Source organism: Vicugna pacos, chromosome 24 (assembly GCF_048564905.1).
Source record: "Vicugna pacos chromosome 24, VicPac4, whole genome shotgun sequence".
Taxonomy (NCBI): Eukaryota; Metazoa; Chordata; class Mammalia; order Artiodactyla; family Camelidae; genus Vicugna; species Vicugna pacos.
Window position 1 is genome coordinate 11,346,817 of NC_133010.1, and position 25,528 is coordinate 11,372,344.

Below are 25,528 nucleotides of genomic sequence, written 5' to 3' on the forward strand. Positions count from 1 at the left end.
TGATGCTGCTACTGCAGCTGTAACGCCCTGCTCAGCATTATGGAGTCAGACCAGTCCTCCGTACAGTTGCCGGAGTTTCGGCTCTGAGAGGCCTTGCATTATTCGGTCATATAACTTCCACAAAATTAACTACATTTAATATTGAACACACAAATTGAATTTAGCAATTCTATATGTGATACTCGAATACTTTTAACTGTTGGAAGAACCCACTGGACAAGTGCTGCAAATATGACCATCATATACGGGAAGCCAGAGATTATGATTAATCTAAAACTGTTAAAACTTTATAGTTTCCAAATCAGTAAAAACAAGTGACATACGTATCAAAACAGGTCCATTGTGATAGAAAGTAACTCACCATCCCCAGCAGGAAGTCCTCTCTCTTTTTTTTCATCACATTTGTTGCATTCACTGAAGTAAAGCAGCAGGAACATATCCAAGAGTACCCAAATCAAGGAGGTGGCCAGGACCACCTTGCAATATGCAAATTTTCTCATGGCACTTTAAGTCAAATGCAAAATTTTAAAATATATATATATATATAAATATACAAAGATCATGAAAATTATTCCAATCCAGTTTCATCAGAAATCACGTTCATAACCTACAGAAAGAAAAAAAAACTTAAAAATTCAGAACGTAAAGAATGAACTGCAAGATTAATTTAAAATGCATGTGAAATTTTACTATGAAGAATAGTTTTAAAATCAGACTTGAAAAAATACTTGTAAAATACATAAAAACTAATAGCAACAAGAAAAAGTAACTCCTACAAATATCAATATACATGATCCAAGAGAAAAATGGACAAAGGATGTAAACAAGCCCTTTGCAGAAAGGAAACCTGAAGAATCAATAAACCAGCAGAAAAGTGCTTGATTCACCACAATTAGGAAAATGCAAAAACAGTGAGCTACTATCTTACATGGGACTTAACCGCCTTCTATTCAACTGTTCTATTAAACACTAAAGCAAAAGTAAAGCCATTAACTGCCACAGGAGTTTGAGAAACTAGTGATTCCCAGTCCGTTTCCACAACTCACATTCAGTTCCTGGGGCCCAAGGATTTATACGCACTCTCCTGGTAGCTGTACTAGAGCAGTTTAATTGGGGTGATTCTTGTCCCTCTGTTCCACTGAATCCCATTCTAAAAATGCTCATCACCAGCCACTCAGAAAAGGACTCATTAAAAGTATAACAGAAAAGAAAGGGCATCACAAGATCTGAGACCTAGTCCTTAATTTTATAGATGTCCCCCGATTTTTAGTTTCTAACCATCACCCCCTGCCCCAATCTGTTAAAATATCATGAGAAAATGACTGGAGGAACTGTCACCAAATTTGCAGTCATTTGGGACACCCTGACCAGAAACATTTCTGGCACATAGGCGCTCATTCTGGGGAGCTCTGGAGGAGTCTGAGGGGCCTCGGAGAGGTAGGGCGTCATCCCACCGAGCCGCAGACACAATGTTCAAAGGCAGGCTCATCAGGAGAGAGGTGAGCCAAGGGCATTCAGAGGAGCAGGTGGAGGAAACACTCTTGGCACAGGGGCCCCACACCGAAAGCCCACGGACAGGCGCACTGAAGGACTGGGCTGAGCGGCAGCAGAGCGGCTTCTTACAAGGGCGGCCTTATGTGGCATGCTCCCTGGCAGGCAGCTGAGCGGGGTTTACCCGCACAGTCCAAGACAGGCCAGAGAGTTTATCTACGAAAAAGATACGAGTCCTTGCCTACTCCACAAGGTGGCTAAATAGCAACCTGAAAAGCACCCCCAAAATACTCACTGATACTTAGAAACACATAATGTATTATTTCTGCTCATCTCTCTGGGGACTTTGCTCTCTTGCCTATAGTCCTCCTCTCATCAAACCAACAGTCCCTGACTGCACAGTGAGAACAGGGACTCTACTGTCACAGTCTTGTCTCAAAATCACACTTACTCCATATGTGACGCAGTGTCCCATGTGGTGAGCAGCTACCGGCACCTAAGGTAGCTGGGGTGAGGGGAGCATCAAAAGCATCACAGTGCACGGGGTCATGGAGCAACAGTCTCACTTTTCTGGAGAGAATATATATATATATATAGAGAGAGAGAGAGAGATAATATATATATAAATTTATATTTCAAGCCACATTACATGGAAATCTTCCTCTTTTGGCCATTGGCAAAGCAAGGAATCTGACTGCTAGAGCAATATGTGGGATTCGAATGTGGCTTTGTGTTCTTTAAAATCTGCTGATTGTTATTTTTTTCAATCCTTGCAGCCCAGAACACTCAAATGTAAATCTTTTTAACTTTGTACCCATTCCTATTTAATTTTTCCAAGGCAACACAACTAGATTCTAAAACTGAAGATGAGATGCAGTGGGTGTATGTGCATTTAGGAGGAGAGCGGTGTGGGGAAAGGACGATAAAGGAGAGGCAAAAACCTTTCAGCCCGTGGGTTATGTAAAGATTCCATACACAGGAACAATAAGATGCACAAATCATTAAAAAGACTGATCAACTCGACCTCATACTTAAAATCTGCTCTTCAAAAGACAGTCAAGAAAATAAAAACAAGTCACAGATTGGGAGAAAATATTTACAAGTTATGTATCTGATAAATTACTTGTATATAGAATATATAAAGAACTCTCAAGATACAATTTTAAAAAAAGCCCAATCCAATAAAATGGGCAAAAGGCTTGCACTGTCACCTCACCAAAAAAGCGATACAGGTGGCAAACAAGCATGTGAAGAGATGCTCAACATCATTAGCTATTGGGGAGCTGCACATTAAGACCACAATGAAACAACACTATGCACCAACATACACAGCTAAAGCAGAAAAGAAAAAAACACCAAGTGTTAGCAAGGAACTGCTGCAACTGGACCTCTAATACATTGCCAGTGGAACGCAAAATGGTACAGTCTCTCTGGAAAACAGTTGGCAGTTTCTTCCCACAAGAATCTGCAATTCCATTCCTAGCTATTTACTTAAGGGAAGGGAAAATGTACATCTATACAAAGGCTTGTATGCAAATCTTTATAGGAGCTTAATCATAATCATCAAAATCTAGAAACAACCTTTTGAGCAAAATAGCAAAACTGAAACAATCTCTTGGCCCTAAAACTTCCGACTTCTGAGTACACTTAGGCGCTTATCTCCTGTCTCCCAAGAACAAAGAATTGTCAGGCACCCACACCTAGAGTCACTAACTTTGCATTGTACTAACCAGGCAAAGGGATGGGGTAAGAGACCCTCCAACAGATCTATGCATGAAGGCAATGATCCACACCATGGAAGCTCTTATCACACTATCAAATACCAGTCTAAGAGATAAGCCATTCACACTGCAAAAGAGAAACATCAACTCAGGAAACCTGGCAGGAAAGAGACATCCAGATAGGTTAGCTTCTAAACAGGTTTTGTCAGGCAGTATAAGATACTAAACTCTTCTGCAATAAGGTTTTCTTTAAATTTTTTCTATAGTTGTTTTGTTTCTGTCTCTCCTTTAGCTAAAATCTTTTGAGGGCTTCTCAATGTCCTTCTATTTGGTTCTAAAGAGCACTGTTTGCAGGATGCATACCTGAGAGTCCTCCCTAAAGAAATTCTGTAAATAAGTTAAGGAAATGTTACTCTATTCACTCTGGGAGATTCACACTGCAAATTACTGCGCTAAAGGTTCTGTAAGTTCTACAATAAGGAAACCCATGTAACCGTGTTAACTCAGAACTTCTCATATTCAAGCACGAAACTCTCCCCATCTACTTTGTCTTTTCTTTTTCTTTTCTGCATAACACAAAGCAGGTTTCAAATAGCAATAACTAAAGTAGTAAAGATTGGTTTCACATCCTGGAACCAGGCAGTTTTAAAATTACGGGTTATTTTCTTTCTGTAAAACTGTTATTTCTGTGAATCTGCAAACTGAAAAAAAAGAGAGACCCCACTGTGTTTAAAAGCCTCTCACAAGGCAGACCTTCATAAAAAGGTAAATTATGTGTTATCTTGATTTAACTATTTTAAGTTCATATTTCTGGATCATTCCTTAACATAACACATATCTATGTATAATATAAATATTGCGGACAAAAGAGGGAAATCCCAAAGTCACCATTATATAAACCCCTAAAAGAAAAGAATCTACAAAGCTCCCCTCAGATAAGTGAAATCTGTCAACTATTTCTACTATTATTTTTTCTAAGTACAGAGTATCATATTTTAAAGACTATATCAGCATTAAATTCTGCATTCAGCAAATGCAACATTATTTCACGTATGATACTGTGAAGAAAGGGTCAACACAGCAGGTCTGTTTTACTCAGTCCTTGCTAACCCCTTGGGGATGACTAGAGCCTTGGCAATGACCCCTGGCCAAACTCTGAGAACTAAACTCCTGGAATGTTCACAGTCACTGGTTAAGGATGTTAGAGGTGGTGGGTCAGGATATACCAGGCTGTCAGCAATGTTTAATCACCAAGATTTATGATGTGCACCTGGTATCTGGTCTGGGCCCTACGTTTCAGTTACGAGGACTGGCCACGTGGCAGGAATATGCCTATGTGGACAGCTTCCTGCAAGAACTCTGGACTGTAACACTCACGTACTTCCCCGGCCAAACGCATCTTGTACAAGCTCTATCACTCGTAGCCACAGAGAAAATCGTGTCCCTGCCATCCTCGCAGAGGGTCTCAGAAGTCCTGCCTGATCTCTCTAGCATTCACCTGTACACATCTGTTTCCTGTTGTTCCTGCACTGTATCCTTTGCTGTAACAAAACGTAGCCGTGAGTACAACACTACGCGCACTTGTGTGAGTCCTTCCAGCAAATCACACCAGTGGGCAGTCGTGGGACCCTCAAAACAAACACCGGTGAAGAATTTGGTTTGCCATAATACCCACTTACCTCACTATTTTTCAGAAGCTAAATGGTCATAACAACAACATTCTTAGATTAAACATCAGTGTATAGGATAAAAGCTAAGATGGAAGGTCTGAGATTACTGTCCTTAGAAAGGCTTGGTGCCAGACTGGCCCTTGGCTGGAGTCTGGGAACTTGAATGATAATCGTCCCTACACTGATATAAAACTTACCTTAAATGGTAAGTGTGCTCACTGCACCTAAACTGTCTGTGCAAACAGTACAGTTTATGCAAAACATCCGTTTTCCTTCTGGGAGCCTGAAATTTTGGTACATGCTAAGCAGAGGGTGCTTCCACTATCGGGTCCAATAAAAACACTGGCACTGAGTCTAATGAGTTTTCCTGGTTGACAACACTTCACATGTGTTGTCAAAATTCACTGCTGGAGGAATTACGTTCACCTCCTGGAACTAGTGACTAGTTTCCCCCAGACTTCACCCCATGCACTTTTCCCTTTGCTAATATTACTTTGCATCCTTCTGCCGTACTAAATCTTAGCCATTATTATGACTACATGCTGAATCCTGTGAGCCCTCCTAGCCAATCACTGAACCTGGGGCTGGTCTCGGGAACACCCAACACAAGCAGCATTTTCAATCGCAGTGAGTGTCTCTTAGGCCAAATGCTGAATTTCAAATTTCAAATTCTAAAACGTATCACTTATGTGAGTCTAACAATTGTATTTTATTTGCATAAACCTAGACTTCTTTATTCCTCTGAATGAGAAACACACCCACCTTATGGTCCCATTGCACTGAATTAAATAAAGTAATGCACAACACACCCATTTACTAAACACCTGGTAAATGTTAAATAGTATTTCTAGAGGTTCTTTCTTAGATGAAACCAAAAAACCAGGAATCTTTTATATTTGAACTGACACAATGAGAATTCAAATGGCCACCTGGAGCACTGCAGAGAGCAGCTCAGAGACCAGCTTTAACCCTCCACCTCAACACTGGCGCTGTGAGTGACTTCCAGTGACTTCCAATCCACAGACAGGATTATCAGGTGAGCTCAAGCAGGTTAAGCTCGCACAAGAATCTTTCTATTCCTAAATTTGATCTTCAGTTAGTCTTCAAACTGACCTCCCAAGTGAGACGTGAATGCACTATTAGTACCGGGGCTCTGCTTGCTGGTTAGTTCTCAGATTACTAAACTAGCACTTTAGCACGAGCCATTTTCTTGTGTGTATATGAGGCATAAAGTCCGATCAACGTACGTGTGAAACGTACAGCACTGTAAGAGCAAATCCCAGTGTAAAGAGAAGCACAACCCTGCGTCATTTACTCCCAGCTACCAACTTACCCCAAAGTGGCTTTTCAAATGAATTCAAATCCCAAATCCACATGTCCCACATCTCCTGTTGAAAAATAAATTTCCTAAAATCAGTTTGTTACAGAATAACTCTATCCTCCCCTCTTACCTCAGCTTCCCTATTCCACTGGACTGCAGGCCAGCCACCCCCTGAGGACAAGGACCAAGTCTCACTCAGCTACTTCCCCAATGCTGAGCACAATACCTGGCACACAGCATGTGTTCAGTTAATGTTTGTTACGTGAATAAGTGAGTCAACGAACAAATTATTACGGACAGCCAACACCAAGCTCAGTGGAAATACTATAAAGAGTTTTTCCTCCCCTTAGAAATCTGTGAGGACATTAACTTCCCGGGGGGGAAGGCCAAGGACACAAAGTTAGCACCCATGGCAGATGCTCCTTGTTTCTTATCGCACCCCCATCCCCGTATCTTTCACAGCCTTTAGACCCCCAACTGAATTCAAGTGCTCATTTTCTGCTACACTACCTATTCCTGACTGGTCCAAGCCAACCATGGCTGTTCCATTCCTCCTGCCAGCGCAAATAACCGAATCTCGACCAGCAGGACCTGAGGCGAAATCTGCTGGGAAGCGTTCAGGAAAAGCTATCCTCCCTCACAGCGATGCTGAAGGGTAAACTGTATTTTTCTGCCTTTGGGTATTGTTTGCAGAGCATACTTAGAAGTGTTGCAACCATCCTGAGGTCATGAGGGAAGCCAACATCAACACGCTAAGGACGACAAAGTGAAAACATGGACAGCAAAAGGGACCCGGATAATATCGAGGGGACACTGCCAGGCTAACCCTGAAATCCCCGAGGTCCGGGCTTCTTGTTACCACAGAGTATTCTGCTACTGCAGTCAAAAACATGCCAGGACATCACTCTGCAACCTACAATTATTGATTACGATAGGTATGTATCCAGTGAAGAAAAAAATGAGATGTGAACCAGTGGAAGATCCAAATTAAAGTCTATTTTTACAGAAAACTGCACAGAAGCAGAATTTCAATATAAATTTAATAGCTGTGAATTAGAACCTAGTGTATAACATGACCATTCTTAGCATTATTTAAGCTACCACAGAATCACATATCCCTAATTCATTCAACATTTAATAAACGCGAAGTATGTACAAGACACAACACTAAGTCGTTTGATGTACATGAATATGAGAATGGCTCAGTTTCTGCCCTCAACAACCTTGCGGTGCAGGAGGACAGACGCTAAGTTTGTGTGGCACTTTACAATTTACAAAATGCTTTTATACCTTTGCAACAGGTGCCAAGTTACAGGAAACGATAGCACATGAAGGAGAGAAATTGGTAGGGGATTGGTTTGAGTCAGGAAAAGGCAAAAGGGTACTTCAGGTGGACAAAACAATGTGAGCTAAAACAGGGAGGCAGGAAACTCAGGCTGTCTAGGGACAGCAGACAGAAACTGGGAGGGGTGGTTGAAAGAGTGTGTTCAGAACAAGGGAAATCTTGACTATCACACTAAGGAGTCTGGAAGAGCAATGGTCAAGGGAAGTCTTCCCATGTTTTGGCTTTTCTCTCTTGAATACAAATGCCAAATCATTACAACGGAACACTGAGGTTTCAGAAAATTTACATATTTCCTCCCAACCATGAACTCAGACGCAAGCAAATACTTTGCCACCATCAGCAGTGGAAAACCTCAGAGATCCTGGGGAGCAGTTTCTGGCAAGCAAAGGATCCAGCAGGACCTTCCTCCGGGCCAGAGGCCCATTCTACATTCTGACCATTGAGGTCCCAAGGTCTCCCAGGTTTTGTTCTGAATTTTGCCAAAACGCCAACCTTAGCCCTGAGTTCCACAACACTGCCCTCTTCCCCTCGAACTGTCGCTCTCTCTTTTTTCCTTTACCACCTCTGTGCAAGTAGTCATTATTGTCTGTCTCCAATTTTTCAACTCCTCAATCGAGTGTAGTCTGGCTTCACTTCAAGGAAACTGTTTTTTGATCAAGTCACTCTAATGTCCAAATTACCACGATCAGTTTCTTTCTCATACTCATTCTACTTGATGTCTTGGCTTCAAACTATCTGTGGACCAGGCAGGCTACCAATAAAATGTAACCTCTTCTTTCCTTGGCTCAAGGGTCATTCCTTGTCATCCCTCTTTTCTAAGCATGCTCTGCAGCCTTCTTCACTGCTCATCTCACTCTGCCCGGATCTGTCCACAGGCTGCCCGACGCTCTACACAGCCTCCTTGGGAAACCTACCAGCTGTAAAGCTTCACCCACCATGTGCCCACAGCTCTCATATCTGTAACTTCCTCCCGTGACTCTCTGGTTGGAATGCGACTTTCTCCAGCATGGGAATCATGTTTTTCACACTTGAGCCCTACAAACCTTATGAAATGTCTCAAGACAGCAGAAACTCATATACAAAACAGCATCTCCACCCCCAGGTCATTATTTTTTCCTAATGCTTTACTTTCCATCTAGCACCAAATACTAATTTACAACACACTATATATTAATTAATTAACTATCCTATAAGCTTCATGGGGGCAGAGACTTTATTCTGTTTAATATTATTACTACAGCACATGGAATAGTACTTGGCACACGGCAGAAGAGTTCGATAATTATTTGGTTAAATGAATAAAAACACCAGAAAGCAATACCATGTAAGAAGGAACAAAAGTAATCAAAATTAAAGCATTTTAAGGTTGCTGTGTTTAGGTAAAGGGCAGAGATATTTGATTAATTACAGACTTTTTAAGATCTTTTTTTTAATTAAAAGGTAACTAATTAAGTAAAAACGTATAATTAAAAACCAAACTGAAAAGAGGTGAAATAAGAAAACCAATCTCAAAATAAAATACGAAGGAAATTTTAAATCATTTTTAAAAATCCACAAATATAGAAAGCACAAAACAAAATGGTAGAAATAAATCCCTGTACATAAGTAATTAAAATGAAGATAAGAAAGACTAAATGTATTCATTAAAAGTTATCAGATTGGATTTTTTTAATACAAGCTGTATGCTCTTTAGACATGCACCAAAAGCATAAGGATTCAGAAAAGCTAAAAGGAAAGCAACCTCACCAAAGACATACAGATGGCAAATAAACATATGAAAAGATGCTCCATATCACTGTCACCAGGAAAACACAATTTAAAGAGCACTGAGGTACCACTGTACACCTGCTATCATGGCCAAAATCAAGAACACTGGTAACACCAAACACTGGCAAGGAACCCGCATCCAACAGCAACTATTCTCCATTGCTGGTGAGGATGCACAATGATACAGCCACCGTGGAAGACCATTCAGCAGTTTTTTACAAAACTAAACATATCCTCATACCATCCAGCAATCACATGCCTTCATATTTACCCAAAGAAGCTGAAAACTTCTGTCCACATAAGAACCTGCACATGGATGTTTACACAGTAGCTTTAATTGCCGAAACTTGGAAGCAACGAAATATCCCTTAGTAAGTGAATGGATGAATGAACTGTGGTACATCCAGACAACGGAATATTATTGTGTAAAAAGAAATGAGCTATGAAAAGCCATGAAGGAAAAGCAAATGCACATTACCGTGAAAGAAGTCAATCAGAGAAGGCCACATACTATATGATTCCAACTACATGACGTGACAGAAAAGGCAAAATTATGGAGCCAAAAAAATGAAAAGATCAGTGGTCGTCAAGGGTAGGGGTTGAAGGTCAGGCTAAATAGAGGACAGAGGACTTTTAGAGCAGTGAAAATACTCTGTATGATATTATAATGATGGATATACGCCTTCATACCTTGGTCCAAACCCACAGAATACACACTCCTGAGTGAACCCTTAGGTAACCTATGGACTTCGAGTGATTAAAATGTGTCAGTGTAGGTTTATCTTTAGCTTAAAAAAGAAAAAAAAAGGCACCACTCTGGTGAGTGATGCTACTAATGAGGTTACGCACTTGGAAGGGCAGGGCCATACAGACTGAAATCTCCGTACCTTCCTCTCAATTTTACTGAAAGCCTAAAATTGCTTTAAAAAGATAGTCTTTAAAAAAAATAAAAGCATGGAAGATTCACACACAGAAGGGTTAAATAGCGTATACTAGACTAACCCTCCCACAAACAATCATAAACTCTGGCCAAAATATAAAACAACTATAAGCAATGGAGAGCAGTCAAAAGGCAGAAACCAGAGAGAAGCCTTTGAAAGAGCGTTTCTGTGCTAGGTGAGATTTGCCTTTACAAAGCTGCTTGCCTGAGGGCCGATACCGGCCTACACTATGCAGAGCAGGCATCAGAGGATGAAGCCTGGAGCTAACAGAGCACCTGGAAAGCAAAGAGGGATATCCTAGAAAAGAGGGAACCCAAAATACATATGTAAACTGCATCACAATCCTTAGCTGAGCCCTGGACCACACAACACAGAAAAGAACCCAGAGGCCCAGAAGGAAAGCAACAGCCAGATGGCTGGACGAACTAAGCAAAGGTATCAGCTGCTGCCCAGTGCACAGAAACAGAGTTTGGGTGACTTCCTGCTAGAGTAACAAAGAGTCAGAAGTCTTTAACAAGACAGAACTACACAAAAACACATCCACAGTACCCCATATGCAGTAAAAACAAACAAACAAACAAAAAAACTAGACATGAAAATAAACAGAAAAATGTGACCCACAGTCAAGGAAAAAAAAGCAGTCAATACACACTGAACACAAGATTACTCAAGGGTTATAAAACAGCTACTATAAATATGCTCAAGGACCCAATAATAAAGAGAGGGGACTCTCATCAGGCAAAGGAAAACTATAAAAAGGAACCATATGGAACCACGTGGAACACAAAGATGCAGTTTGAAATGAAAAATTCACTCGGCAGGCTTAACGGCAGATTAGAGACAACAGAATACAGGGTCAGTCACCTGAAGATGACAATCAAAAGCAATTATCCAATCTGAAGATCTGAGTGGAAAGAAAAATATCTTAATGAACAGAGAGCCTCAGTGAGCTCACTGAGCAGAGGTACAACACCATGAAGTTTAACCTGTGTGAAACTGGAGTCCCGAAAGGAGGGCACAGAGGAGATTGTGCAGAAAAACAAGACATAAAAATAACAGCTGAAAATGTCCACAGCTGGTGGCAAACAGAAAACTGCAAATCTAAGACCAGTGAAATCTAAGCAAGATAAATACAAAGAAAATTACAACTGGAGCATATCGTTTTCAAACTGCTGAAAACTAAAGACTCAGAATTCTAATCCTGAAAGCAGCCAGGGGTAGGGGGCAGCGGGGAGACATATTATACACACAGAAAAAATGGATGACTTCTCAGAAACAAAGACATTTTCAGATAAAGAAGAAACCAAAACAACTCATCTCTCACAGACCTGCACTACAAGAAACGTTCACCGAAGTTTTTCGGGCAGAAGGAAAATGACACCAGATGGAAACTCCGATCTGCAGGGAGAAAGGAAGAATGTCAGCAATGGTTAAGTATCTGAGCAAATATAAAAGCTTATTTTTTTCCCTTTTGATTTCTTAAAAGACATGGCTGATTAAAACAAAATTTATAACTTTGTAATGTACAGTGTATTAATATGAAGTAACATCTGATAAAATTAGAGCAAAGGATAGAGTGGGAATAAGCTTAACTATACAGTTGCAAGGGACTTAACTTTTACGTGAAATAACACAATCTAACACCCATTCATGATATTTAAAACAAAAACAAAAGAAATTCTAGGAAACTAAAAGTGAGAATGAACTCTGTTAACCTGATAAACGATATCTGCCCTCAATCTACAGTAAATAAAACACTTACTGGTGAAGTGTTGAAAGCATTTCCTTCAAAGTTAGGAAAAGGACAAAAATGCCTTCTATCAGTTTTTCCTGCCAACAATGTACTAGAATTCCTATTCAGAACAGTAAAACAAGAAACAAAATATTTAAGAACTGGAAAGAAGAAAACAGAACAACAAAAGAAATGATTAAAAAAAAAAAAACCAAGAAAATAAAGACAATTCAAGCCAATGAGAACTTTTAGCAAGATTGCTGGATTCAAGATCAACATAAAAAAATTCAATTAATCCTTTTGCCTATAATAACTAGAAAACTGCATAGAAAGACCTTTTAGGAAATGGAGATGCACTTTAAAAAATGACACAAATGAACTTATTTATAAAACAGAAACAGATTCAAGGACATAGAAAACAAACTTATGGTTACCAGGGGGCTGGGGAGAGGGGGTAGAGGGATAAATTGGGAGTTCGGGATTTGCAGATACCAACCACTAAATATAGAATAAACAAGGTACTACTGTATAGCACAGGGAACTAAAGTCAATATCTTGTAATAGCCTATAGAGAAAAAGAATATGAAAAGGAATATGTATGTATGTATAACTGAATCACTATGCTTTACACCAGAAATTAACACAACACTTAAATAGACTATACTTCAATTTTTTTAAAAATGGAGAAAAAATGAAGCTATAGCATGATTCATAAGGAAGGTTTATTACAGTAAATTATCTCAATATTAATCTATATACTTAATAAAGTTCCAATCAAAATCACAATAGCTTTTTAATAGAACTTTAAAAGCAGCTCCTAAAATCATACAGAAGAGCAAAGCCATACAAGCCAGTAAGATTTTGAACAAGGCCAGGGAACTGTCTACCACATACCAATCAAGCCGTAGTAATGACGGCAGTGTGAATCATGGGCAGAGACCAATTAAAAGACCAACAAAACAGAACAGAGAGTCCAAGATCAGAACGACATGAACATGCAAACAACATATGACAAAGGGGGCACTACAGATCAGTACGAAATGGATGGGCTATTTAATGTGTTCACCCATATGTAAAAATAAAATTCTGACCTCACACCACACAAATAAACAACTCCAGGTACTTTAAAGATTTAAGGATACATATCTCTAAAACTTTAAAAGAAAATAAAGGCAAGTATCTTTATGTCCTTGGTTACAGAAGAATTTGTTAAACAATACTCAAAAAGCACAAATAATAAAGGAAAAAAAGGAAGAATTACTACATGAAAATTTGTTTTTAATACAACCAAAGACATCATAGACATTTACATGATAACCCAAAGACTGGGGGAAATATCCATAACAGAAATAATCAGCAAAAGTTTAGTATCAGAATGTATTAAAAACATTTCCTAACCAAAACAAATAACACACAAGTGAAAAACAGCCAAAAAGTATGAATGGGCAAATCACAGACAACGAACCATAAACAGCCAATGAACATATGAAAATTTACTCAACCTCAGTAGTACTTAAGGAAATGAATTTGCCCTCAACAGATTAGCAAAAAGACGAGTTGTTAGTAAGGAATAAAGAAATGCGATGATCATACAATGCTTTCCAAGTGTGATCTGGCACAGCCACTTTGGAGGGCAGCCTGACAATATGTAGGAAAGCTGAAGAAAGCACCCCCTCTATGGCTCAGTAATCCCACTTCTAGGTACAGAACCCGGAGAAACTTGCACATGAGCATGAGGAGAGCATGAGGAGACATACAAAGGCTGCAGCACTGTTTATAATGGGGGAAAAGGTAACAACTTAAATGTGCATCAAGAGGAAAATGGATACATGAACTGTGTAACAACACTGCAGAGCAGTTAGGATTAAAGGAGAACTCTGTGCCTCAGTATGGGTAAACAATGCTGAAGGAGGAGAAAAGCAATCTGCACGGTATGTACAGTACGTTCCATTTATGTACAGTTGTAAAGCAGATGAAAATAAGCACTATTCATGGACATGATCATATTGTAAAGATAAAACAATAGGCATGAGAACAATGTATCAAGTTCATATATGGTTAATTCTGAGGAGGGAGGGGAAGGCTTCAACTATAATGGAACTTCCTTTATATAAAAGATCTAAATTGTGGCAGATTGCTAGCTACTCAAGGAACATCTACCTTCCTCTTCTCTTACTGCTGTACTACTGAGTGGCAATTTACATACCCTGGCCTGCCATGCAGATTAAGATAGTCAGCAAGATAAAAATCAGAACCACTGGGTAGGGTATGGGAAAGATACAGAAAGGGCAGTACTGACATACTGCCTGGAATGTGAACGGCAAGGACTTTCTCTGCAACCGTGAGATGACCTTGAGAAAGCAAGCAAGGTCTTGATAGGCTAAGGCTTGAACAGCAGAAAGATAACTTTGATAACCACACAGCTGCCATGTCCAGGGAGGGAAAAAAATCCTCTATAAGCACCTTTGGCGGGGTGGGGAGGGAACTAGGGATCTTTCAGATGCAGCTAAACCTAACACTAACTGACACAGAAGCAAATAGGGGAAAATGTAAAGATAAGACACAGGGGAAAGGTGGGTTCATGACTCTTCCTTGTCTTCTGCTACTATACTTTTCTGTGCTTTAAATTTTTTATTTAAAAAATACTTTTTACTTCTCAGATTTTGAACAAAGATTCTCAAATGTTACCCACAGACAGCTGCTGGACCACAGATCAAGCCAAAATGCAAAGGCAACGTGTATAGCTATGAGGTGGCCAATGAGAAGTGCATGAAGAATTCACTAGAAACTGGCCAACCCCACTCTGAGAACGCAGTTACTGTGCTATTACCACCAGCACTGCTACTGCCAGTCTGGGCAACAAACAAGACCGTGAGACCCGACAGTTTATTGGCTCTGGGCTAGGGATGAGAAAAACGCAGAACAATTTGCAGACTAAATGGAAATCTCTACGGTCATTCCCTTTTCCCTTCTCCATGCATTCTCCAGGGCCCAGTGCCACACTTTTCCTCCTCCTCCACTGAAGATTCTGGGATGAAAGAAGGAAGAAAAAACATCAAAGGACAATAGTACCCTCAAATGCAATTTAGCTGTTTTTCCCGACCACAAACATGAAAGTTCTTTTGAGAGCCTTCACTTAAAAACACTGTTTGATGTTACTCGGATATTAACTTAAGTGATTTGGGGGAATTGAAAAAGTTTTAAAATTTGTGCAACAGATCAAATGAAAACAGAAATTTGGGATGGGGGTAGATTTCAGATTTTGGTCCAAGGTAATGTCTGCAATATTTAGTTACCACATGAAAAAACGCAACAACAACAACAAAATCCCTTTGTTCACTTATTAGCATGTTACAGACAGATAGGGCTCTAATTAGTCGTGAATTCTACGTCATAGATTTATCACAGGTGCCGCACACTACAAAACACACTCTTCATTTTCTTCCCTTAACGAGTCGGCTCTCTGGTACATCAGTTTTTGTTTGTGGGGGGGGGGGGGGGAAGCTCTTCCCTAATTTGGTTTCTCCCTAATGCCACTTCACTTCTTTTCCTTGCTTATATTGTTTCTGCATTCTCTCCTGCTGTTTCTACTCAACTTTCTGGCCCCTTGCCCTTTGTTTCCGTGAAGAACTATTCTCTGCCTTACTCCCTCAAAGTTAGTCTCCTAGTTTCCCACGGCTTCTGCACTGATACTAGTTAAAATCCATACCGGGAGATAACATCCCAAGTGCCTTTTCTTGGAATTTTTTTCAGCTCTTTGGGGGCAGACAGAGGATTTACTTCCTGCTCTCAGAACCTCCCCCCCAAACCACTGCAATTAGGATGTTATTCATTGAACAATAGAAAGCTAACAGTTGTTGAAAAAGTCCCTGAAATAATCCTGCTATTTAATTCACATCAGGAACTCAAAACATTACTTCTGCACTATTTTTTTAAATGCCACTTACTTCTCAAAATTGTATTCTGCAGAAACCTCTAAACACTTGAGTTCTCTCTCCTTTCCTTACTACACACACTCAAGAGTTGCACATGTTTTTCTTTGTTACCGACAGAGATGCCGTAACTAACCCTCCCGACAAGACAGTGAGCTAGGGACCGCTGCGCCCACCCCTCACAGGTAAGACGACTGACACTTCAAATCAGGTGATTCGCTGGCTAACGCACTATGGCTTCTATGAAGTGGTTTTGATTTTTTTTTTAATTGTGAGCTCATGTTCCTAGAAATTTTACTGTATCAGTTCTCTGAGGTTTGTGTTCTGTATTCCTTCAGAGGCTCTGGTTTGCTCCTCAGTCCTAACAAACTAAGACCACTTTCACTGATGTCTTGGCTTGGGTTTGGGGGGGGAGGGCACTGAGGTATGATGAGTTCCGACCCAAACCCAGTGACGAGTGGACTTGTCATCATGTCTCGGGGAGGCCTAATACCTTTCCAATGAAAGACAAGCTGAGACACAGAACTCTCCTTACCCAATTCCTACACTCATCCACCCCTGCAGGTTTAAAAATTTTTTCCCTAGCTTTTCTACCAACACCTTTCAGGCAGTTTCAGCTTTATACAGGAGTCCCTGGATGTTACTTCTCACCTTGACCCCCAGACTCTGTCTAGTACCCCATGGTCACCCTGCAAAACTGAGAGCTCTAGGCCTCCAGGGATCGACAGACACCAGCACTCACAGCACAGCAGCCAGTATCACCATGAGCTCACCTCCCTGGAGTCACGATTTTTTGTTTTTGACCTTACTTGCTTGTCAGCTCAACTATGCATTTAAAAGGTAGCTTGAATATCTGGTCCAGTTATTTGTAATGTTTCATAAGGGGAGACTTTCTAAAATTCTCTGATTTGCCACACTGCCAAGAAACCGAAGCCTCTAAACATTGTGAATAGGCTGCTGGCCGAGTATTTTTCCCCAGAAGAAATGTACCTCTACTTCTAAAAGCCAAAGGGAAAAATGACTCATTAGATTAACAAATACGTACCAAACACTGTTCTACGCACTTGGCATAAATCTCTAAACTAAACAAAGATTAATGCACTCAAAGACCCTATGTGGGAGGAGAGATGCAGACAGCAAACAATAAACACAAGTCAACTGAACTGTATCACAGAAGTAAGAGCAATGGAAAGAAGAAACAGAATAGTCAAGTAGAAGGATCAAGAGCAAGGCTGGGGGACTGCGATCTTCAACAAGGTACCTATTACTAAAACATTAAGTATTTCCCCCACATACCACCCATTAATCTTTATTAAACATACAGTTATAAGAAACTATGAGTATTTTCCTCTTCTCTTGACATAAAGTAGGATGGTGAGTAGCCTACAGACATGTTAATACTACACGACTCCATCCACTTCAAAGAAACAGGGACACACCTGAGTATTAATCATTGCAGGTGCTGCTTAAAAAGTTATACTACCTATTCAAAAAGTTAAATTAAATACATGAAATTTAAAAATATGCTTCTGATGGGATCAAAACAGGCACTTGAATATTTACTAAAAAATAGTTAAATGAGAATTATCCTTCATGTTTCTAAAGATAATTAGTAGTTAATTGGTAACACTATTAGGCAGTTCTTTTGAATGTTAAACCTAATTTAGAAGGCAATTTGTCCAATTATACCTCATTCTTTCATGGAGATGTGCCCTATTTACAACTCTTTAAAACAGGTTTTTCTCTTTTCATAAAAAGAATCATGTACGAATTTGAGTTAGTTATTAAATCACACCTTAAAACATTTAACTCCAAAACCAAGACTGTACTTTTCAGTCCTGTAATTACGTTCACTGCTTTTCTCTGCATCCCTTAATTTTTCCTTCCATTTCTTAAAAGGTAGACAATAAAGCTAGAGTTTACATCCAATATTCTATATAAACAGTGTTATCATTACATACAAAAGATGATCTTTTTTTTTTAATGATACAGGTAATAATGATGGTAACAGATTAATGTTTCTTTATTTTGTCTGTCAGATAAAAACTTTCAAAGGACAAGACCTGAAAAACGTAGAAACAGGATTAACTTGTAAAAACAGAAACTTTACAGGAAACTTATGATCCTTTTTCGAGATTAAAAAAAATAGAAACAAGTCCATGTAGTAATAAAATAGACAAATATGAGAATGTTTCCTGAGGCAGAAAAATAACTGCATTTTAAATAAACTGCATCCTAAAACCGGCTAGTGGTGATGGTGCTTACAGCACTGTCTGAGCTCTAGGCAGCTGCCACTCTCCCCTGGTCTCCAGACGGTAAGAATTCCTCCTGCATTTGGCAAGTAGAATAAGACTTCTTCCACCTCCTCACTTTTGTCTGACTGCATACTGGACCTTGACTCAATTTTATTTTACATACTCTCAGATGTGTAAAGAAAATGACTTGTCTTTAAAAAAGAATCTGAGTTAGGTAATGTTTAATGACATAACTATTTCTATAAGGTTGCTGCAAATTTCATTAAAATGTCTTACACAAAATTGGAAAAGTAAACCTCAGAAACAAAATTAGGTCTCTGGTTGCAATTAAATCTTTTTGTTTGTTTGTTAATGAAAGCAAACCAATGATCATGTACTTGAGGGAAAACAGCCTTTATAAAATACTAGTAGTTCATATTAAGACATAGTAAACTATGATATATTAAACACTATTAAATAAAATACTGAAATTTAACAATGGTACAGAGTGACACAGAGTAAACACAACATGCTCACCTGCCTCACTGTCTCACACAGCATCCCCACCCTAGAGGGATCAATTGCTCGGCCAATTTAGCAGCTTAGCCAAGGAAGGAGAAAGAAAGGGAATTCAGGGCTCCAGGGAACGAAGCCCCAGCATATATGCACTGTAACGCAATCAGCTCTGTATCTATACGTTGGAGCTTGGTAGAAGATACTATTTGAAAACATGCTCCTGCTACTAAGAAGTCAGAAAACCATCCACATACAGCAGCAGATCTTAAAATGGTAGCCCAGAAACCCCTTCTGGGGGCCCTCAAGATCCTTCTAAGGAGTCTGCAAGTTCAAAACTATCTGTACAATAATATCAAGTCATTATTTGCCTTTTTACTCTCGTGCCATCACGAGTCCACAGTCGAGTTCCAGAGGCCACATGACATATGCTATCATAAAAGACTGAATACAAAAGAAGATTTGAGAATCCAGCTATGAGAAGCTGGACAATGAGATTTATGCAAATGTAAAACAAAGCCACACTTGCCACTAATTTTTTGTTTTGGAAAGCTGTTATTTTCCAAAAAAACATATATTTGTATTAACAGGTAATGGGTTTATTATTATTTGAAATGAATTAATGTCTTCATAACATCTAGGTTTTATCTTTAATATGATAAACATTAACAGATAACCCACAAAACAAAAATCTTTGAGGTCTTCAACAACTTTGAGGTTCTGCTCCTCACCTCCTCAGACGTCTCCCTCTATACACCTCTACTGACACCACCACCAGTCGTAGTTTTGCAGGCCCCGTCTACCCATTTGACTGCGGGTCCTGGAAGGCATTTTTGAATTCATAGTGCAGAGCAGAATGATTCATAGCAGTAGGTGCGTAATAGCTATCAGATAAATAACTAAATCACTGAATCACAGTTTTTATTCTAACTATAACTATTTGTATGTCTTATCTTCAGGTGTAGCAGGAATTCCATCTCATCATTCTATCACCCACTGGGTCTAACACTGGGCCTTATACATCACACATACTCCATAAATGCTCATCAGATTACTGAACTTAATTTCAACTGAAAAGCACTTTGTAAACTTCAGAAACATTTTATAAAGGGCAACATTCTCCAACAGGAATGTCCCCTATTCTGTTTCCACCCTAATGGTGCAAGAGGTGGCTGAATCCACATCACGGGTCTCAGCTCCCAGGTCAGCATTTAACAGAAGCAAAGGCTCCTTGTTACACCCCAGACTGTCGTAAAAGTCAGCCAAAAACTAAAAGTGAAGTGCATTCAGCATTGTAGCTAGCAACTGCACACAGCAACCAAAACAGTACAAGATGACCCCCTAATTATTTAATATAGAAGGGTGTTAGTTCTTATTGTTTCTCATCAACTGAACTGATCTCTGTTATGTGACACGAGGCAGCTCTACTATATGGTATCTGTTGACATTACAAACTCCCGTAACCCCATGACATTCTTAATTTTTCCAGGCCATGAGTAGTTTGTCTGCTCATAAACTAGTCCAGTAGTTCCTTCCAGGTGGCTATCCAATGTAATCTCAGCGCTAGAAGAGCAGGTCTAACCTGCATTATGTTGTCAGTGAATTTTATTAAAACAGCATACAAAATTGGGTGAGCTAATGAAACAAGATATAGAAATGCCCCCCACAAGAAGCTGTCAGCAGATCAACATTTAAATGCTAAAGTGATCTGAATATGAATCGTGCTGAAGCAGCTAGCTGCTTCCATTTATTTCTATCAGCAGCCTTAATGAGAGTGATTATGAAAAAAAGAACAAAAATCATGTGATTACTAATAAAAGTAATTTAATTAAAAAAAACTACTGTGACAGGGGTGCGTACAGCAGATTTTCAGTAACAAACACGTGCTGCCTGTTCTTCCGTGTGTCCTACAGCAAAAGAACATCCACCACAGTCACACAGCCACCCTCCGCAGTTGTGAAGGGCTCACACCCACACTGTAGATCAGTAAGGCCCTTTGCTTCTCTTCCTTCCCCTTCCTGTGGGTCCTTTCAAGGCTCACTAGAACTCTCAGAGAATTTACAAGAAAATAAAGAATTTAAATCTAAGCTAATAAATTTTGCAGCAGAACAAACATGACAAAGATTTTTTAAAAAAGGAAAAATGAACTCTTGTTGGATGGAGAATTGGGGAAATAACTTAGGATAAAATTCCTTGGAATTATTTATTTCAACCACTCATGCCATTGTTTTGATGACCGCTGGGAATAACTGATAGTAGTTTTAAATTACACGGACTAAACATGCCTACAGATTTAAAGGCAGCATAAATAAATAAATGAACCGACCTTCGGATGCACCCCTTCGTAAGGCTGCAGCCTGGTCGTGCTGTACAGCAGGCATCACCAGCGTCCAGTCACATAGAGGTGCTGCGTATCCTTGTCTATATAAGGTGGGGCCTGTACTCCATGTTCTCTACCATATCCCTGCAGAGCAGGCTTCATGGACCTGTGACCTGTGCAGTCACACAGGGCCCCACACTTAGGAAGGCACTACACTTTGTTTAATGCTCTGCTGGCATGGTCTTGAAATTCTTTAGAGTTCTTAAGAAGAGGCCCCACATTTTCATTTTGCAATGGACCCACATCATACAGATGGTCCGTTTCCTTGAAATTCTAACACTCTGTGATTCCATGAAAGTGCCCCTCCACAGCTCCAAGCATAATGAAAATTCAAAACCACCACCACCACCTAAAGTGACCTATGATCCATTAGTTTCAGAATAATGACTTTCCGAACAATCCTCTACTTCTGTGAAAAACAAGCAAACGTACACTGAAGATAATTCAAATACTAGGGGTTCACTTCTTTTTTAAATATAAAAAATATGAAGTATTACTGAGATGTCATTATTACAATGTATGCCTTCAAAGAGAGAATCTAAAGAGATGAGTACTAAGCAAAGAGCAAGCAGCTGATTATAATCAATATAAAAAAATTAATTCACTTTGTCTCCTAGTCACTGCTCTCTCCCAAAGGCTTCTGACCATATCTGTCTTTCCCACCTTCCATTTTAAAAAATAATTCTCTTTCAGGAAAAAAAGGACAGTCCCAGTAAGTATCTATGATGTCGAGAAGTAAAACAAAATTTAGGGCTATAATTAATCCAAATAAATTATGATGTATAGGAGTGCTTTCAACTCATAAACCTAACATAATCTAACAGAGCAAACAGAGAGGCTCAATGGTAGCAACGGGCTGCAGGTAAAATAATCAGAGAGAAAACACCAAAGAGGTCTGAACAACAGCTATTTCCACATCCCAGGAGACAGGCTGCAGAAACAATGTTTTAATCTCATGTTATCCCCTAGATTCTGATAAGCTTACAGCACTTTGACTGACCTGAATTTTTTTGTATAAAAACTCCATTTCGACCTAAGATTATTGTGGAGATATCCCCTAATGCACCACTAATGTCAAAGATCAGCTTTCCACAGACAGATGCAGAGAAAAGGTAAACGAGGGTAAGATTTAACATAAAACAAAATACCACTGGTAAGTCGGTCACCGCACAAAGACTGTCATGTAAAAAAAATGTCCAAAAGAAATCTTAGTATTGATAAAACTAGGGAACTGGATTTCTGGGGTTTGTAATGAGAAGAATGTTGCATGACATAACGCACTGTGCATACGGTTACACGCATATTATATACACTGTGTGCAGAATGCTCTTTACTGCAGTAAATTTAGGGGTCTGCTTTTTGAAAGCTTTTACTCTGTGCACTGGGAAGGGAAGAATGGGAAGCCCTTACAGGAAAGAATATCTGAATTTGGACTGACAGTGCCCCTACCACAGCTAGTGCTTAGTTAGGGCCAGGGTGCGGGCCTTCATTTCCCGCGTCTTCAAGAAAGAAAGGGGTGGAAGACACTGCCAGTACTCGGCCCTGTCATCCCAGCACGTACACCGTCTACTTGGACAGGGGTCATCATCACTGCATCTATCACACAGCAGTGTCATTATTTACTCGTACTCTCTGCCAGACTGCATGCATCTTGAGGGCAGAGATCACACGTTGCTTCATTTTTGTGTCTTCGCAATGTCCAAGACCATACTTGAAGTGCACGATGGACACTTACAAAAGAACATTTCAGTAAACAAACAAATGAATCTTTGCTTGGTTTGGCTGAAACAATTTGTGAGCAGAAACCTAGGTACAAACAGGCATGAAATCAAAGAAGGAGGTGACTTAGATGCCTTTCATGACAACGTGCAGAGACACCCTCAAGCAGCAAAGAGTTTACTTTCAAGATACACCAAGCAGACTGTGAGGTGTCTAGTATCCATGCCCCCGTCTGCAGACACAGAACCCCCTGTTTTTGCTAGGCACATAGACAGCCAGTATCAGGATACACTTCCCAGTCTCCCTTGCAGTGAAGTTCTAGCTGATAGGAGAGAAGCCATGTGTGCGACTTTCAGGGGAGCTAAAAAGAACTGGAGCTCGCCTCCTCTTCAACTCTTCCTCCATCCTGCTGCGTGGAACGGGAATGTGATGGCTCAGACCCTGAGGATGAAGACTAGACTCTGGGATGCAGATGAGAGAGCGAGAACCATCAACATCACAGAGAACCACGGAGCCACCACATCAGTCAGGAGCTGACTATGTCCAGACTTGGACCCGAGAGACAAGGAGCTCTTCCTTGCCTCAGCTACCTTTGCTCTGGATCTCTGGAACAAGTACTCCTAACTAATCTTACTCTTCAGAACATGCATGGAAGACAGGAATCCCAAGCGAAGCAGGCCAGAAGTGACCACAGTGCTGGGCCTCACAGAGGTAAGCAGAAAGTCCACCAGTAGCCAGGATGAGCAGGGTGTACCTCCAGGACCACATGACACAACACCCCAGGAGCCTGCTTCCTTCTCTTCTCATCCCTAAGCCATCAACTCTCCACTCTGTCCCTTTCCTCCTCATCATCACTTCTTCAGACTGCCTATGAGTGATCATGACTTTTTCACTCTCTCACGGCATTGTGCTGGACTCAGAGCCTTGGTCTCAGTCTTCAAAGCTAAACTCTCTGGAAGAGAGTGGAGCTAGCTGGCCTCACTTATCTTTTCAAGCCAGGTCATATCACAGTGGCTGCTACTGGCCCGGCCGCCTTGCCTTGGTCTGGTACACATTTCCGAGGGCTATCAAATTATGATCAACCAAAAGCACCTCTGAGCAGGGACTGGGGTGGGGGGGGGGTCATGTAGCTTCCTCCAGGTGATATAAACGTGGGCGGCGCTCTGACTGACAGACTCAAACAAGATGGTCAGAATCTGTTTAAATCCTAGCCTCCAAAAGCAAAAGATACAAACAAAGAGATCTGATCTAGAGTCCTGAACCCTAAGGGTCTGATTTGGGACTTTATCCATGTCAGCATTCAAATCCAAAATGCTATTTTTAAAAGGATGAGCAGAAAAGATGGTAAAGGTCTTCCTCTAATGGAAAGTAAAGCAGCTACAATTATCCTGCCCCTTCCCTGATCCACTGCATCACCTGAAAGAGGTAAACATCTTTATTTTTCAGAAAAAAACCAGGGGTCTAATCTAGAAACTGGTTATTTCCTCTCTTGGGGACTTTTTCTAAATAACTGGTCTGAAAGTGGCTTTTAAATAAACAAGAGCTAAGAAAACAGTGAAGTTAATGTTAATATCACTCCCTACACTTGTTCCATGAGGGTAAACAAGTTTTGAAGCCTTAGCTGTTATACGTAAAGTTAAAAGGCAGAGGACATTTTCTGTTTGTCACAATGCTCTGATAATCATTAGTGCTATCCACCCATTACTTCTGGTTCTCCTGAAAGGCACATGGCATATTTGCAATTTTCCATCCCCTTAAAACACGGGTAGCCATGTGACTTGCTTTGGCCCCTGATATGTGAACAGAAAAGACATGCCTTACTTCCACATAGAAGCTTTAAGAAACAGCACACCATTTGCCCTGCTCTCTTTCCCTCTGTGACAGTGCTGGCAACACTTGAGACGGTAACTGCTCCCTCAGCTTGGGTCCCAGAGAGGGAAGAGGCAGAGCAGAGTCCCCAGCCAACCGGTACATGAGCCACTGAGATCTGGGGGTTCTATGTGAGTAAAGGAGAATCCATCCTACCGCGACATGCACAAATATAAAGCCTGAACATTCATAATTGAGGACATTGCTAATATAAAGACTTGTTTTCACAGTTTTCTAACTCCTTTTCATGCTAAAAAGAACAGTATTAAAGAAGCATATGCAGATAACTGAAACCTTAAAGCAAGGGAGACCTAATTTAGCTCCAAAGTTTAGCTGGAAAAAAAAAAGTCTGCCAGAAGAGCCAACTTTAAGCACTTAAAAGCTACTGGTTTTAAGACTGTCAAAATGTTGATGATTACTGAGGTGAGATGAATATATGAAGGTTCATTATAACACTCTACTTCCACATATATTTGAAAATTCCCACAATAAAATGCTAAAGAAACAGAGAGAGAGAGAGAATGAACAATCTGAAGAATCTTAGAGAAACCAAAAACATTTTTTTAATAAATAAAAGTGTTACTGGTTTTAAGCCTTCAGGCCGGAAAGAGTTTCTGTGAAACTACAACCCAGGTCCCCTGACTCTAATTCATGCAGCTTCTACCTTGCCATGTTAGGGCACCAGCCTGTTTAAAGAGTATCTTGAGGATTTTACCTCGAACATCTAGCAGAAGGAATCTCGTTATCTCTTCCCATTGCAATTCCGCATTATGACATCCGTTGAGATGCCATTAGCTTTAAGTAAACAGAAATCACTCCTCAAACTGTTTACACATAAGGAAATGTAGCGGCTCACATAACTGTTAGTCTGGGGTGGGATGGAATTCAGAGCT

General features: G+C 40.2%; 1 protein-coding gene across 9 annotated transcripts in view; it reads right to left on the minus strand.

Moving 5' to 3' along the window:
- GALNT1 (polypeptide N-acetylgalactosaminyltransferase 1) overlaps positions 1-25,528 on the minus strand; it is a 77,946-nt gene that overhangs the window by 40,623 nt on the left and 11,795 nt on the right. For 3 of the 9 annotated variants that reach the window (XM_072949011.1, XM_072949004.1, XM_072949010.1), the window contains one exon: positions 362-607. The exons of 1 other annotated variant lie outside the window; for it this stretch is intronic. In XM_072949011.1, coding sequence (XP_072805112.1) covers positions 362-500 — 139 coding nt within the window. In that variant the 5' untranslated portion in view covers positions 501-607. Of the gene's footprint in view, positions 1-361; positions 608-1,942; positions 2,062-6,215; positions 6,271-11,584; positions 11,655-25,528 lie in introns of all 9 variants that reach the window. 5 more of the 9 variants (XM_072949006.1, XM_072949007.1, XM_072949009.1 and 2 more) reach the window with 5 other exon arrangements.